Source organism: Primulina huaijiensis, chromosome 14 (assembly GCF_012295235.1).
Source record: "Primulina huaijiensis isolate GDHJ02 chromosome 14, ASM1229523v2, whole genome shotgun sequence".
Classification (NCBI taxonomy): domain Eukaryota; kingdom Viridiplantae; phylum Streptophyta; class Magnoliopsida; order Lamiales; family Gesneriaceae; genus Primulina; species Primulina huaijiensis.
In genome coordinates this window covers 3898764-3912390 of record NC_133319.1, presented here as the reverse complement: position 1 = coordinate 3912390, position 13627 = coordinate 3898764, and the positions used below count along the sequence as shown (strand labels likewise).

Genomic DNA, 13627 nt, shown 5'->3' with positions numbered 1-13627 from the left:
GATTTGTTACCATGATGGTCAACCGCTGTTGGCTTTTGGGAAGAAGATAGAAACACCCCTTCTGTTGTTTATGGAGAATTCTCCGCCCACGATGCTGGGATTAGGATCGTGCAGAAACATAACCTTTAAATTAACCAGCATTAGGATCGTGCAGAAACATAACCTTTAAATTAACCAAATCACATCAAATTTTTTATTGGCGCTGCAAGCATTCTAGAGCTACAAAGATAGTTATTAAATCGTAACGCAACCATAAGGATCTCAGTTACGTTGACACCTTTGCAACAGATATATGACGGTTAATGGATCAATAAAATACATAATCACTCAAAATACTCGACGAACGACGAATGTCACTGCACATTCATTGGCTTTTTTTTTTTCTATTTCCTCCCACACTTTCTTTGTATTGATGCAAGGGAAATTCCTTTATTGATTTGTGAATCTTGTAATTTTGGATCTTACACATATATGATAATATCATAAGTTTCACACTAAAAACAATCATGAGAGTTAAATTGATAACATTATTCTACAAATATACTCAAACCAATTTTTGAAGGATTACAAACTACAAATAGCTTTCTATTCTCTTCCACATCAATTAAGATAATTGTGAAATCATAGTTAAATTAATTTGAACCACTATACTTACTAGGTTTTATGAATCTTGGCTTTATATCAACTTTAGTTTAAATAAATGCTTCTTATAATCATTCAGTCATAACCACAACCATTTCACTATAATTAATGTTGTAATGTATTCTTAAAAAGACTTTACTAATTAAGTTAAATAATTTGTGAATAAAAATATGTGACTTATTATTCGAATTTGTAATGGATTAAGTTAAATAAAGATACAAAAAGGACTGCGGCAGCAGAAGATAAAGTAACATAATCAGTAAGACAAAACCATTGATTGTACGAAAGATACAAACATGCCATTAATATTTATTTATTTTGTATGATACCAAATGAAATAGGAAATTAAAGACTAACTTTTGTATGCTTGTTTCCATAGATTAATGCAAGAATGAGCCAAGAGCAAGCCCATGTGAAATATCCGGTGAAGATGTGACCCCCCCAACTATTCTATACACACACCCTCTCCTTTGCCAGTCTAGCTTTCGGAGAAATCACCCGGCTTCAATTATTTTTCCGGAGTTTTTTTTTTTAAAATCCCTTTCCTGTTTTCCAAACGAATATTTTCATCACTCGTTCCTTCTTGCTTTGAGGCTGCTAGTTCCCGAGTTTATTATTCATGGACTAGAATGCTGAAAAAGGTCAGATTTTTTTTTCTCCACACGTAGAATCTCACAGGCCAAGGCGTGTATCTGAGGCAATATTTAATTTTATGACTTTATGTAAAGTTCTCGAAAGTATGCTTTACATTCTGGAATCGTACTTGCATTTAGGGGAGTGGAAGGGTGTCGTTAGGTCGGTCTATGCTTTTGAATCCAAACTGTAAACAATCATAAGATTTCAAGAAAAGTGGCTGCCCGGCCCTTTTTTTTTTATTATTATTGTTCTTGCCAAGAGTATTACCACTAGTGGTGTATTTTATTAATTTCAGAAGGAAATATCTTTAAGGAAAACCTAGTCGGGGTTTGAACTTTTGGGCTTTAGTTCAAATCTGTGCAAAAATATGAGAAAATGAGACATTTATAGAACTGGGTTTTTGTAAAGATGGGATCTTTTAGTGGTTTAGGCATTGGTTTGAGTTTTGTGTTTGGTTTCATACTCGTCGGGCTGGTGGCAGAGCTCTACTATTTGTTGTGCTGGAAAAAGAGAGTGGCCAATATTAGTAACAGAGGAATCGAGGATTTTTCATCTCTCTTCTGCTGGAAGGGGCCCAATTCATTTAACAGCAGTATAGAACTAACAAATTCAGTGAGAAACCAACAAGAGCAAGAGCAAGATTTGGAATTGGGGTCAAATAAAGATTTGGGCTTGAAAAACTATGGTGAAGAGGGCGTGGAGACTGAGTTAATGAGGCTGCACAATCTCTGTGGCCCCCCAAGATTTCTCTTCACTATTAAGGAGGAAAATAAGGAGGATTTGGAGTCAGAAGATGGGAAATCGAAAGGCGAAAAGAGTAGCAGAAAAGGGTCAAGAACAAGAAGTTTGAGTGACCTTGTTTTTATAGATGGCACCCCTTTTCTCACCCCTTTATCTTCACCAACTGTTAAGAATCCAGCATCCTTGGATTCTTACAGTAATCATGGGTTCAATCCTCTCTTCGAATCCTTCACGGAAGCAGAATTAAAAAGATTGACGTCTTCTCCTCCTCCAAAGTTCAAGTTCTTGAAAGATGCTGAGGATAAGTTCATAAAGAGGTTGTTAATGGAGGAAGCCGGGAAAAATGAGACTAAATAATGGAGGTTCAGTTCAAGATTTTGTCATTAAAGATTCACGGAGTTCAAGAGTCACAGGTACTTCAGTTGCATTGATTTCCTATCCAGAATCTTGAAGAATGAATCTTGTCTGCGGCACAGATCCCTTGTCAGATGAAAATTAAGTGGTTTAGGCTAATTCTTTTTAGAATTTATTTTTGATTCTGTTATGTTTATCAGTTCATGACATTACAGAGATTATGTTCGTGGCTTTGTTGAGCCTTCCAGTACTAACTGAGAAATGAGAATAGGGGATGGGAAAAAATTCGAATTAACCGAACTTATTTGTCAAATGAGTTGGAGTAAATTGATTGAATTACCGGTCGAGCAAGTGGTGTTTTTTTTAAAAAATAATCAAATTGTTTTAGGAACATAAATTTTATTTTTTGAAATTTATAAAATGTTTACATCCAGCCTAAAGCTTGGTCAAAATAATAAGGTGCAAATTATTCTAGAATTTAAAATAATGCATAATATATCCACAAACTTATTAAATATTTGTTACTATTTGGTAAGTTTTCTCTTCTTTTTTTTTTTTTGTTTTGAAACATAGCGTATAATACATAAAAATAAGTTACTACAATTTATAAATAACTTTAGAAAGAAAATATTATATATAAAGTTTGAGTAGGTCTCTTGTGAGATGGTCTCACGAATCTTTATTTGTGAGACGGGTCAACCCTATCGATATTCACAATAAAAAGTAATACTCTTAGTATAAAAAGTAATATTTTTTTCATGAATAATTCAAATAAGAGATTTGTCTCACAAAATACGACCCGTGAGATCGTCTCACATAAGTTTTTGCCATAAAGTTATTCAAAATAACTTTAATATAACACTCTAAATTAATATTTCCAAATCTATTATCGTTATTATGTTTTTCACTTTTTCTCCCCCCATTTAATTTACTTTTTCCTTTCGGCTTTTTGATGTACAATTAATAATATCTATTCACTTTTTTTAGGAGTTTAGTTTTAAACTAAGATCTTAGAGTTTACGAGAAACTAAAACATTCTATAAATTCTGAAAACTTATAAGATGTTTAAGATAATTCATGATTTCTAAAAGTATTACTTTTTATAAAAGACTTACTCTTACTCGAGATATCAATCGAAACATGACACTTGAGTTGTTTTATAGTTTAAAATATTTGAGTTGCACTTTTATCATTAGCTATAATTTTTAATAAAACATCAAAATTAATAATCCTATAAATATGTTTTGGATGGAATACCATATATGTATATATAAAAATTTAAGAAAAATTAATACAAATATAAACATATACTACTATACAAAATGTAAATTGGTCCTCCTTGCATGATTACCGGTGAATGATGCTGCTCATTATTTGGCAAGTCTTACTAATTATTGTGCCAGTTAGCCTTAAAAACTCTATTGTGTTGTAATAATTGTTACAAGCAAAAACCTTTTTCATCATTACTTTGCAATCACGAGTGAGCCAATTTTGTTATTTAATTAGGTAGGATTTTTTTTAAAAAAAAAAGGGGGAAAGGGAATGACAGATAATTACATACTGATACATTTATTTTTGAATTGATGAAATGAGATTGTAGAAAAATACGTAAATTTATGTTTAGAAAAAACTAAATTAAGACAGAAATAATTTCTTATCTTTCAAAAATTTTTTAAAAAAAAGAAACATAGATAGGAGCGATTTCATATTTTTGAGAAAATTTCACATTTCAACTCTCAAACCATATAATTTAATAGGATCCCACCAGAGAAAAAAAGAAACATAGAAAGGAGCGATTTCATATTATTTTTCACATGAAATCAAAGAAATATTATGTGTTCTATTAATCTTTAGAAGTGCTTTTTGAATAAGTGGATCATAAACTTTTTTCAACCTTTGCTAATAAAGTTGAAATATTGAAGTTTCTTAAACCTTTTTCATCGTGTTTTATTATTATTATTAATTTTTAACACGACACTTAATGTAAGACAACTTTTGTAAACATATTCATTCATGTATAAAATATTATCTTCCAACTCAAAAATAAATAAATAAATAAACAATCAATCAATGAACAAATCAACTGCGAGATTTGAATTTAAGAATGCCAAAATTCTCAATCAATCAACAAAAATGTCAACATCAAATTCAAATTTTGATTTGGAGTATTCGTCGAATTATTACAAAACTTTAAAAGACAGTTTTAATGGTGGTCAGGGCCCACTACCCTTAGCTCGCATCCACCCTTCGGACAAACTATTTCAAACACTTTTATTATTATTATTATTAGACAAAAACTTGTGTGAGACGATCTCACGGGTCGTATTTGTGAGACGGATATCTTATTTAGGTCATCCATGAAAAATATTACTTTTTATTGTGAATATGAGTAGGGTTGACCCGTCTCACAGATAATGATCCGTGAGCCTGTCTCACATTAGATCCACTAGTATTATTATTATTAAACAGGACCACCTGTATAAATATTAGTATATATTGATAGAATTCTCTTATTTTTTAAAAAAAATAAAATAATAAATATTGTTAAAATTATATTAGTTATAAAATTTGAAAGTTGCGTAATTTATAGAAAATGGTGAGTGTATATTTCTATATAGAACATCAAAATAGAGTAATTATGCATGTGAAACTGGAGAGAAAAATGAATTATTGTATTATTATTATTATTTCATTGTAATTAATTGATATTAGATATAAAACAATTTATTTATTTATTTTTTAAAACAAAATTCCAACCAAGCCGGCCCACCGCAAATTGGCCCATCTAGGCCCACGATCTGCACGGGCTCGAGTTAGGATTTTCCAACATCAACTCGAATTGATAGTTCTACATGAAAAGTTATCGCAAAAGCAAAAAATAAATAATTTAGAAACTGAAAATAATTCCCTTTTGGTTTCAAGAAAATTAATAATTTCCTTTTGATTTTTGGGAACAATTTCTAGATAAGTAAGAAATTTGTTGATTGTGATTAGCTTTGCTAGCACATGCCGAGATTCTCACTCAATCGCCGTCAAACAAGCAAAAAATTTATAATCAAAGACTCTCTCGACGGGAAAATTTCAGATATTTCATTTATTTCTCTTTTGAATTTTCGGGACATATGTAAATATAATATACAGTTTTATATTAACATTATAATAATTTTTATTAATATATAATGATAATATTAATTATTATAGTAATTATTATAACTGCCATTATTAATTATAATAATAGTTGTATAATAATCATAATAATGTTAGTGATAAGTAATTAGTTTATATAGTTAAATAATATAATTAGAATAATAATTAATAAGTTACTATTAGTCGTGCAATAGTTTTATCAGTAGTAGAAACAATAAATAAATTATTATTCATGTATAATTAAAATTATATTAATTATATCAGTTATTAATAACTAAAATATTTATAATATAATAATAACGTTAATCGTGTTTATGTTAATTAATATTATTAATATTAATTTATTTATTGTCTCTACGTACTATACTTAATTACTTATTATTATTATTATTATTATTCTATTTTTGTATGTTTTTATAAATATTATTATTTTAACTTCTCATTATTAATATTAAGAAGAGAAAATAATGCATAATCAATAATTTAATTTAATTTTTTTAAAAATTTGAATCTTATTTCAGTTATATTAATCTATTGAGATGAGAAAAAATATAAAAAAAAACAAACAAATGGACATTTTTGGATTACTTAAATTATAAAATTCAATATTATATAATATTTAATAAAAGAAGGGTAATTTAAAAAGTATATACTATACTAAAATAGGTAATTCCATCATATTTTTTTAATTATTATTATTACCATCATCATCATCATTTAGACGGGTCGAAGATGATGGTAACATCTTCATACCTATACTTGATCTGTTGCGGATATTTAAAAATCCCTGAACTCGAAACCATACCTAGGGATGGCAATTGAATTCAGTCCCATATTAAATTCGTTCCGTTCGGCTTGGTTAGATCTGGTGAAGCATGTCAACAAGCGAATACGAGGTGAGTCTTATTATTTAGTTAACTCGTCTCACACCCACTCAACTTATTGTATATGTTTTTATATTTATACATATATGGTATTCATAATATAATTCTATTTTTTATTATTTTGAATAATAAATACCTTAGTTCATAATTTTAATTCGTTATATTTTAGGATTGAAATAATTGTATTATATTATGATATGTTTAATATAAAATTATATTATTATGCAATTTTTTTTGTTATAATTGAATATAAATTAATAGATTTTAACTTGTGATCATAATTTTTTCTATTTTTTTTCAATAAATATTATCTTTACTATTTAATAATGCACGATCCTCATAGAAAACTATTTTGGTCATTTAATGAATGGGCTTAAATACCCTCCATTCTAATTATAAACAAAATATAGAGAAGGACATTAATGTAATATTACCAAACTATTTTAAATTTACTTCCCAACATACTTCTCTTCCCCTAGTCTCATGTATTTCCTCCTCCAACTATATATATTCTATATAATTTCATTTTTTCTACATATTGTTTTGTTTTCAAATTTTCATGTAAATAAAATTTGAATTTCAATATTATATTTTCTATATAAATAAATTTTTAGGTTTTGTCATTATATTCACTTAATATTTATATATTATATGATTCACATGTCATGCATGACGACTAATTAATACAAATATGAAATGTAATTTTGATGATTTATACTTTTAAAAATTTTAATTGTGTAGTGCTATAATTAAAAAATTAAGCTTGTCCAATTGGTTCAATCCGGACCCATGGCGGTTCTAAAAGTGATGAGGTACGGGTTGTTGATTTGGCCAAATTTTACCCTATCCCGTCCTTTGTTATCCCTATTTAGACCCGATAATGCGCCCCGAACCCGTTTTGTTTCAAGTTTTCCCCGTGGGGCTCCAAACTCACAATAAATTCTGTCATTTCTATCTCTTTGTCATCAAAATTAGAGATATCAAAATGAGTCAGCAGTACGGTCTGACTAATCATTTGAGATGAGTGAGAAATTGTCAACTCAATCCACTTATTTGACCTGACGAAGCGAGGTAGGACGGGCCTACTCAGCAAGCTAGCTAGTTAATTATATAAGGAGGACTCACAACCTGTCACAACTCACCATTTGACGAGATTAGCCGTAAGCGCGTCAATCTGATAAATCTAACTCATTTTGATTTATCTAATCAAAATACATAATTTTATATTATCTTATTTATTCATCATTTTTCTAATCACAATGATAGGAGGGACAAATACAATTTCAGTTAATCTCTTGATACATCTTATTTTTCTAAAATAATATTACTTTTAACACTTAAATATTGATATTTAAAATATCATTATTTTTATACACTGCTTTATTTATTTTAAAATTAAATATACACCATTTTATTTTAAACACTCAAGGCATATACAGTACCAAACGTATTTGTCTATATATATTGTGAGTGAATTTATTTATTTTAATTTTAATAAACGAAAGCGCTCAGTTTGATAACCCGGAATTCATGGTATAGTGAGTCTCATGTGAGACCGTCTCACGGATCTTAATATGTGAGACGGGTCAAACCTACCAATATTCACAATAAAAAGTAATACTCTTAGCATAAAAAGTAATACTTTTTCATGGGTAACCCAAATAAAGATCCGTCTCACAAAATACGACCCGTGAGACCGTCTCACACAAGTTTTTGTCTTCATGGCATCTCTCTTCATTGGATTCTATGTTTACCAATTTGATACAAATTCAAAGGCAAAACGTACAAAGTCTAATAAATCGCACCAACATATAGAAAAGTTACAATAAGTTTTTTGTGAGACGGTCTCACGAATTTTTATCTGTGAGACGGGTCAACTCTACCGTTATTCACAATAAAAAGTAATACTATTAGCATAAAAAATAATACTTTTTCGTAGATGACCCAAATAAGAGATATGTCTCACAAAATACGACCACACAAGTTTTTGTCGAAAAGTTATATGTAGAGTTTATCACTTATTAAAACCAAACCTCGATTATGTGCATTAATAGATGGCAACAAAACCTCTCCTTTTTTCCTATTCCGTTGCTCATTTCTAAATCTGGTAACTTTTCTACACATGTAAATGGCAACTACTTCAAATTTTCACCTGTAGTTGGCACAAAGAAAACCCAACACCAGTCTTTTCCTTAATGCACTCAAAAAGCCCAATGTTATTCCGTTTCGATTACAAATGGATATTTCATTTACTTTTTTGTGGTCTCACTCTCACCGGCACACATCAAGAAAAAGTAGTTAGATAAATAGAAAATCTTGGCAATATATTAAAATTTTTAAAAAATAAGTTGGATAATTTTGCTTGATATTTAAATTTAATATTGAATTTTGATAATTTAGTACGTACATAGTGGAATCAAGTTGCAAATCCAATTACTTTTTCCTATTTGATGATTCCAGTCCAAACGGAGACGAAGACGCTCCACTATACTTCACTGCCAACCAAAAAAGCATCACAAATCCTACTCAACTCCGGCGAGAAGGCTCTGACATGATCCGAATCCGATCCTCGCCCGGACCCTTGACCCGATCAGTTCGTTGACTCCAAATCTCCGTCTGTTACTCGAATCAAGACTCGGTTTTTATATATAAGATATTCTACATTTCTGTTCAGATCTCTCTGAGACAATGGACGAGGATAAAGCCGCGTTATCGCGGAAACTGATTGAAATAGTCAATGAAATCTCGGCGATTTCGGAGTACCGATCTGCCGTGAGGAAGCAGTACATGAATCTAGCTCGGCGGCTGAAGCTGTTGACTCCAATGTTTGAAGAGATTCGCGATAGCAAAGAGTCGATCCCCGAGGAGTCCATTATAGCATTAGCTTCTCTGGTGAAAGCTCTTGAATCGGCTAAGGAATTGCTCCTGTTTGGCAGCGAAGGGAGCAAGATTTATCTGGTCGGTATGGCACGGTCATTATTATACTTTGTTGTTGATTTTTGGGAATCAATTCATTTTCTCCCTCTTCAAGTTAATCACGTGGCCATAGTTTATAATGTTTTTCCTTGTTTTATTTGATCTCCTCAATTTTTGTTCGATAATTTAACTTGAATCGTGTATCTGATAAGAGTTTTAAACATTCTTCTTATATTGTTTAGTTAACCATGTATGGGTTGCTTGTAGCAAAATGTTTGGAGAACGGTGAGATGTTGATTAGCCCTTGCTAGCTTTTGAATTATTTTGGTGACGATGAGGTTAACATAAAGAAAATGAAATTTATCTCGTGTCTGATGCAAGATTGTTTTGGGTTTGGGGGATCTTGGTTGAGATTTTACGACATCAAAATTCTCGTTACTGCAGGAATTATGGGAATTTACTGAGATAGTCCATTAAAAGCGTAGGATTATCCACTGATGACAGTAAATTAATCTCTTAATTTCCCTTATGGCTGTGCAATTTTAAATTGCCTCTGCTCAAGTGATTAATTTTTGCTTGTTAATGTGGTCATGTTTTTTCCCCATTAAAATTTTTTCCCCATTAAAATGAATTGTAGAATTAGAAGGATTCTTCTCTATTTACAGGTCTTGGAGAGAGAGCAAATCATTATTAAATTTCAAGAAGTCACGGCTCAGTTGGAGCAAGCTCTGAGTGGCATTTCATTCGAAAAACTCGATATATCAGATGAAGTAAAGGAACAGGTAAATACATGCCCCTGCCATATATTTGGACGCTTTTTTATGCATTCATGGTCACAAGTTACGATTTCATCAGAGAACTTATATACTGCAACGGTACATTTCATGTCACCAATGCTTTTGAAGATGTTTGTCTGGTATTACTGAAATTTATTGAGAATGTGGAGTCTCTTATTCTATATTTAAAACTGTCTTTTCCAGGTTGAGCTCGTTCTTGCTCAATTCAGAAGAGCGAAGGGAAGGGTGGATGCGCCAGATGTTGAGCTGCACCATGATCTTTTGTGCCTTTATAACCAGAGTAATGATGCTGCAGAAGATCCAGATGTATTGAGGAGATTGGTTGAAAAATTACAGCTTGATGGCATATCTGACTTAACTCAAGAATCACTGGCTTTGCATGAATTAGTTTCTGACACTGGTGGGGATCCAGAGGAAAGCATAGAGAAGATGTCGATGCTATTGAAGAAGATTAAGGATTTTGTGCTGACAGTAAACCCTAACATTGACTCCACTGCAACGGAAAAGTCTGTTCCTGCAAGTAGCAGTGGGAAAAATTTGACCGAGGGAAATCAGAAGAACCTTGTCATACCAGATGACTTTCGTTGTCCTATCTCATTAGAGCTAATGAGGGATCCTGTCATAGTATCTACAGGACAGGTATTGATTCAAAACTTTTACCTTCTTATGGATCCTTCGCCTTGTTAATTACTCTTGTCACTCGGTGTTCTTCATCAGTATGCAGCCTTTGGATTGAATCTTGTCACGTCATTTCTTTTCTGGCTAATCTCTTTGAAAGAAAGTATGTGCTGCAATCTTATGTCTTGCATGAAACCTCCATGTTTTGTGTTTGCTTTTTTGGGCAATCAGTGGATAACAATCTTTTGGAGCTAGAAGTAAATGGTTGAAAACAAAATGACAAATTTATCAATAACAAATGGGTAACTTACCGTGTTTTTTATGATATTGATGTCACCCCTGGTCGACCCTTGTTTGTATTTATGAAACTCATTATATTCCTCTTATAGACATTTGAAAGATCGTACATTGAATAAATTTTGGTTGCTTTCCTAGAGCTATTTAACTGGTAATTTCTTTTATCCATTGTAGACATATGAAAGGACGTACATCGAACAATGGTTGCGATCAGGGCATCGTACTTGTCCCAAGACACAACAAACTCTTTCTAGCAATTCTCTGACGCCAAACTATGTTCTTCGAAGTCTTATTGCACAGTGGTGTGAGGCAAATGGGATTGAACTCCCAAAGCGATCAAGCAGCAATGGAGCCACTAAGACTACATCTGCATGCTCCCCTGCTGAGCTTAACAGAATAGAGGCTCTTCTATGTAAGCTAACATCTGCCAGCCTCGAAGACCAACGGTCTGCAGCAGGTGAAATCCGCCTTCTTGCCAAACGAAATGCGGATAATCGGGTGGCAATAGCAGAAGCTGGTGCAATCCCTCTGCTTATCCAGCTTTTATCAACTCCTGATTCTCGAACTCAGGAGCACTCCGTTACTGCACTTCTTAACCTCTCGATATGTGACACCAACAAGGGGAGCATAATATCCTCTGGGGCTGTTCCTGGTATAGTTCACGTGCTAAAGAAAGGAAGCACGGAAGCGCGGGAAAATGCAGCTGCCACCTTGTTTAGCCTGTCAGTAGTTGATGAAAATAAGGTGACAATTGGCTCTTCAGGAGCAATTCCACCACTGGTAACACTTCTAAGTGAAGGTACTCAAAGAGGGAAGAAAGATGCTGCTACGGCACTCTTCAACTTATGCATATATCAAGGTAATAAAGGCAAGGCTGTGAGGGCAGGAGTTATTCCCACATTAATGCGGCTGCTTACCGAACCCCAAGGCAGCATGGTGGATGAGGCCTTGGCAATATTGGCAATATTGTCTAGCCATCCTGATGGAAAGGCGGCCATTGGAGCTGCAGAGGCCGTACCGGTTTTAGTTGATGTTATTGGTAATGGATCCCCAAGAAACAAAGAAAATGCAGCAGCAGTATTGGTACATCTCTGCTCTGGAGACCAACAGCACCTTGCTGACGCGCAGGAACTAGGTGTTATGGGACTGCTTCTTGATTTGGCGCATAATGGGACAGAAAGGGGAAAGAGAAAAGCTGCCCTACTGCTTGAACGGATGAATAGATTTGTAGAAACACAAAAGCAGGCTGAGACTCAGACTCAGACTCATCCAGAATCAGCTATCACAACCGCTGAGACTCGGGCTCAAAACTCAAACCCAGAATCAGCTATCGCAACCACCGCGACTGCCATCGGTTAACACTGTTTATAGATGATAATTCTTGTGTCCATTTCTTTTTATTTGGGTTTGTTCTTTTTTGTTTCTTATAAATCGTTGAAGGTAGGGCATATAGAATATAGCTTGCTTGACAGGGAAAAGGTGAGATCACCACCCCCAATGTTCAAGTAATTTATTCCAATTTATCAGTTGAGGACTATATCTAAGTAGAGAAGTCCATGAAAAGAGATAGAATGCGGAAACAGAAGCAGTTATCCTTTGGCATGATGTGAATATATTGTAACTTGGGAAAAATGTAAACATCCTCAGTTTTTATTGGAGAAGTTTGTTGTGTAAAAATATATAGCTCCTCAAATGTTCTTGTGTTCTATTTGTGCTCATACCACACCATTGTATACCTTTCCTTTGAAGCTTACGCTACCTAGAATGATATGCATGCCCAAATAATGGAGGAACAAGTAACAATGTCCTAGGTAACTTTTCCAACATGACAGAAAGAAAGATCAATTCAAGTGAGTGTAAAATTAATTGTGTATTTGACATCAAAATCTCATATTTAAGATGAAGTCTCAGGTTCGAGATCCCATTGTAATATTCTCCTTCTTCCCAATCAAAAAAAAAATGAAATCAAATTAATCTGATGTAATATACACGGTAAAACTTGAAACTAGTGAAATTTATTAGTCTGTCCTACTTTAATTTGATCCACATGTTTAACGATAATTATGTCGACAAACAATCATCTGAGATAAATAGATAAGAGTCATGAAAGATTATGTTAGTGACTCAGTGGCGGAAATGATGGCTGTTCACCCTCCCATACAAAGTCGAATTTTTTTAAAATAGAAAAATGACTTAAAAATTTATTTATTCATTTAAAAAAATGCCGTCTCTCTTAATTGATAAGTTGACGAATTTGTTAATCATCTCTTTTTACATACAGGTGTACGTACCATAGTGATTTCCTCCATCCAAATTCTATCACTATCTTGAACACCCGTCAATGCCAGCAATGTGCAAATCCGATAAACAGATAAAACTTTTGGATGCACAAACAAAACATTCGGCAGACACAAACACATGACCATCTGCATTCGGTTCGTTCCACAATGTGCCCGAAAAATACGAAACAGCAGTTCCTACATTTGATAACTTGTCCATATCTTGGATCTTGTTTACTTTGAAAATTTTGACAAGTTTTTATATATCTTGTGATTCATTATATATATANCAAATATTCTCTCAAAATAGGGTGCC

General features: G+C 32.7%; 2 protein-coding genes across 3 annotated transcripts; both read left to right on the top strand.

Moving 5' to 3' along the window:
- Positions 1-930: 930 nt before the first annotated feature.
- LOC140957859 (uncharacterized) lies at positions 931-2607 on the top strand. The gene has a single exon (XM_073415256.1). It carries the CDS (start codon positions 1687-1689, stop codon positions 2374-2376), a length of 690 nt encoding a protein of 229 aa, XP_073271357.1. The 5' UTR covers positions 931-1686; the 3' UTR covers positions 2377-2607.
- A 6000-nt stretch (positions 2608-8607) lies between these two features.
- LOC140957250 (U-box domain-containing protein 13-like) lies at positions 8608-12711 on the top strand. Of its 2 annotated transcripts, XM_073414400.1 has the most exons (5): positions 8608-8997; positions 9079-9362; positions 9986-10102; positions 10301-10756; positions 11207-12711. In XM_073414400.1, exons 2-5 carry the CDS (start codon positions 9093-9095, stop codon positions 12389-12391), a joined length of 2028 nt encoding a protein of 675 aa, XP_073270501.1. In that variant the 5' UTR covers positions 8608-8997; positions 9079-9092; the 3' UTR covers positions 12392-12711. The 2 variants fall into 2 exon arrangements, with proteins under 2 accessions (XP_073270501.1, XP_073270500.1); XM_073414399.1 differs by having other exon boundaries at positions 8613-9362.
- The last annotated feature ends 916 nt before the right edge of the window (positions 12712-13627 follow it).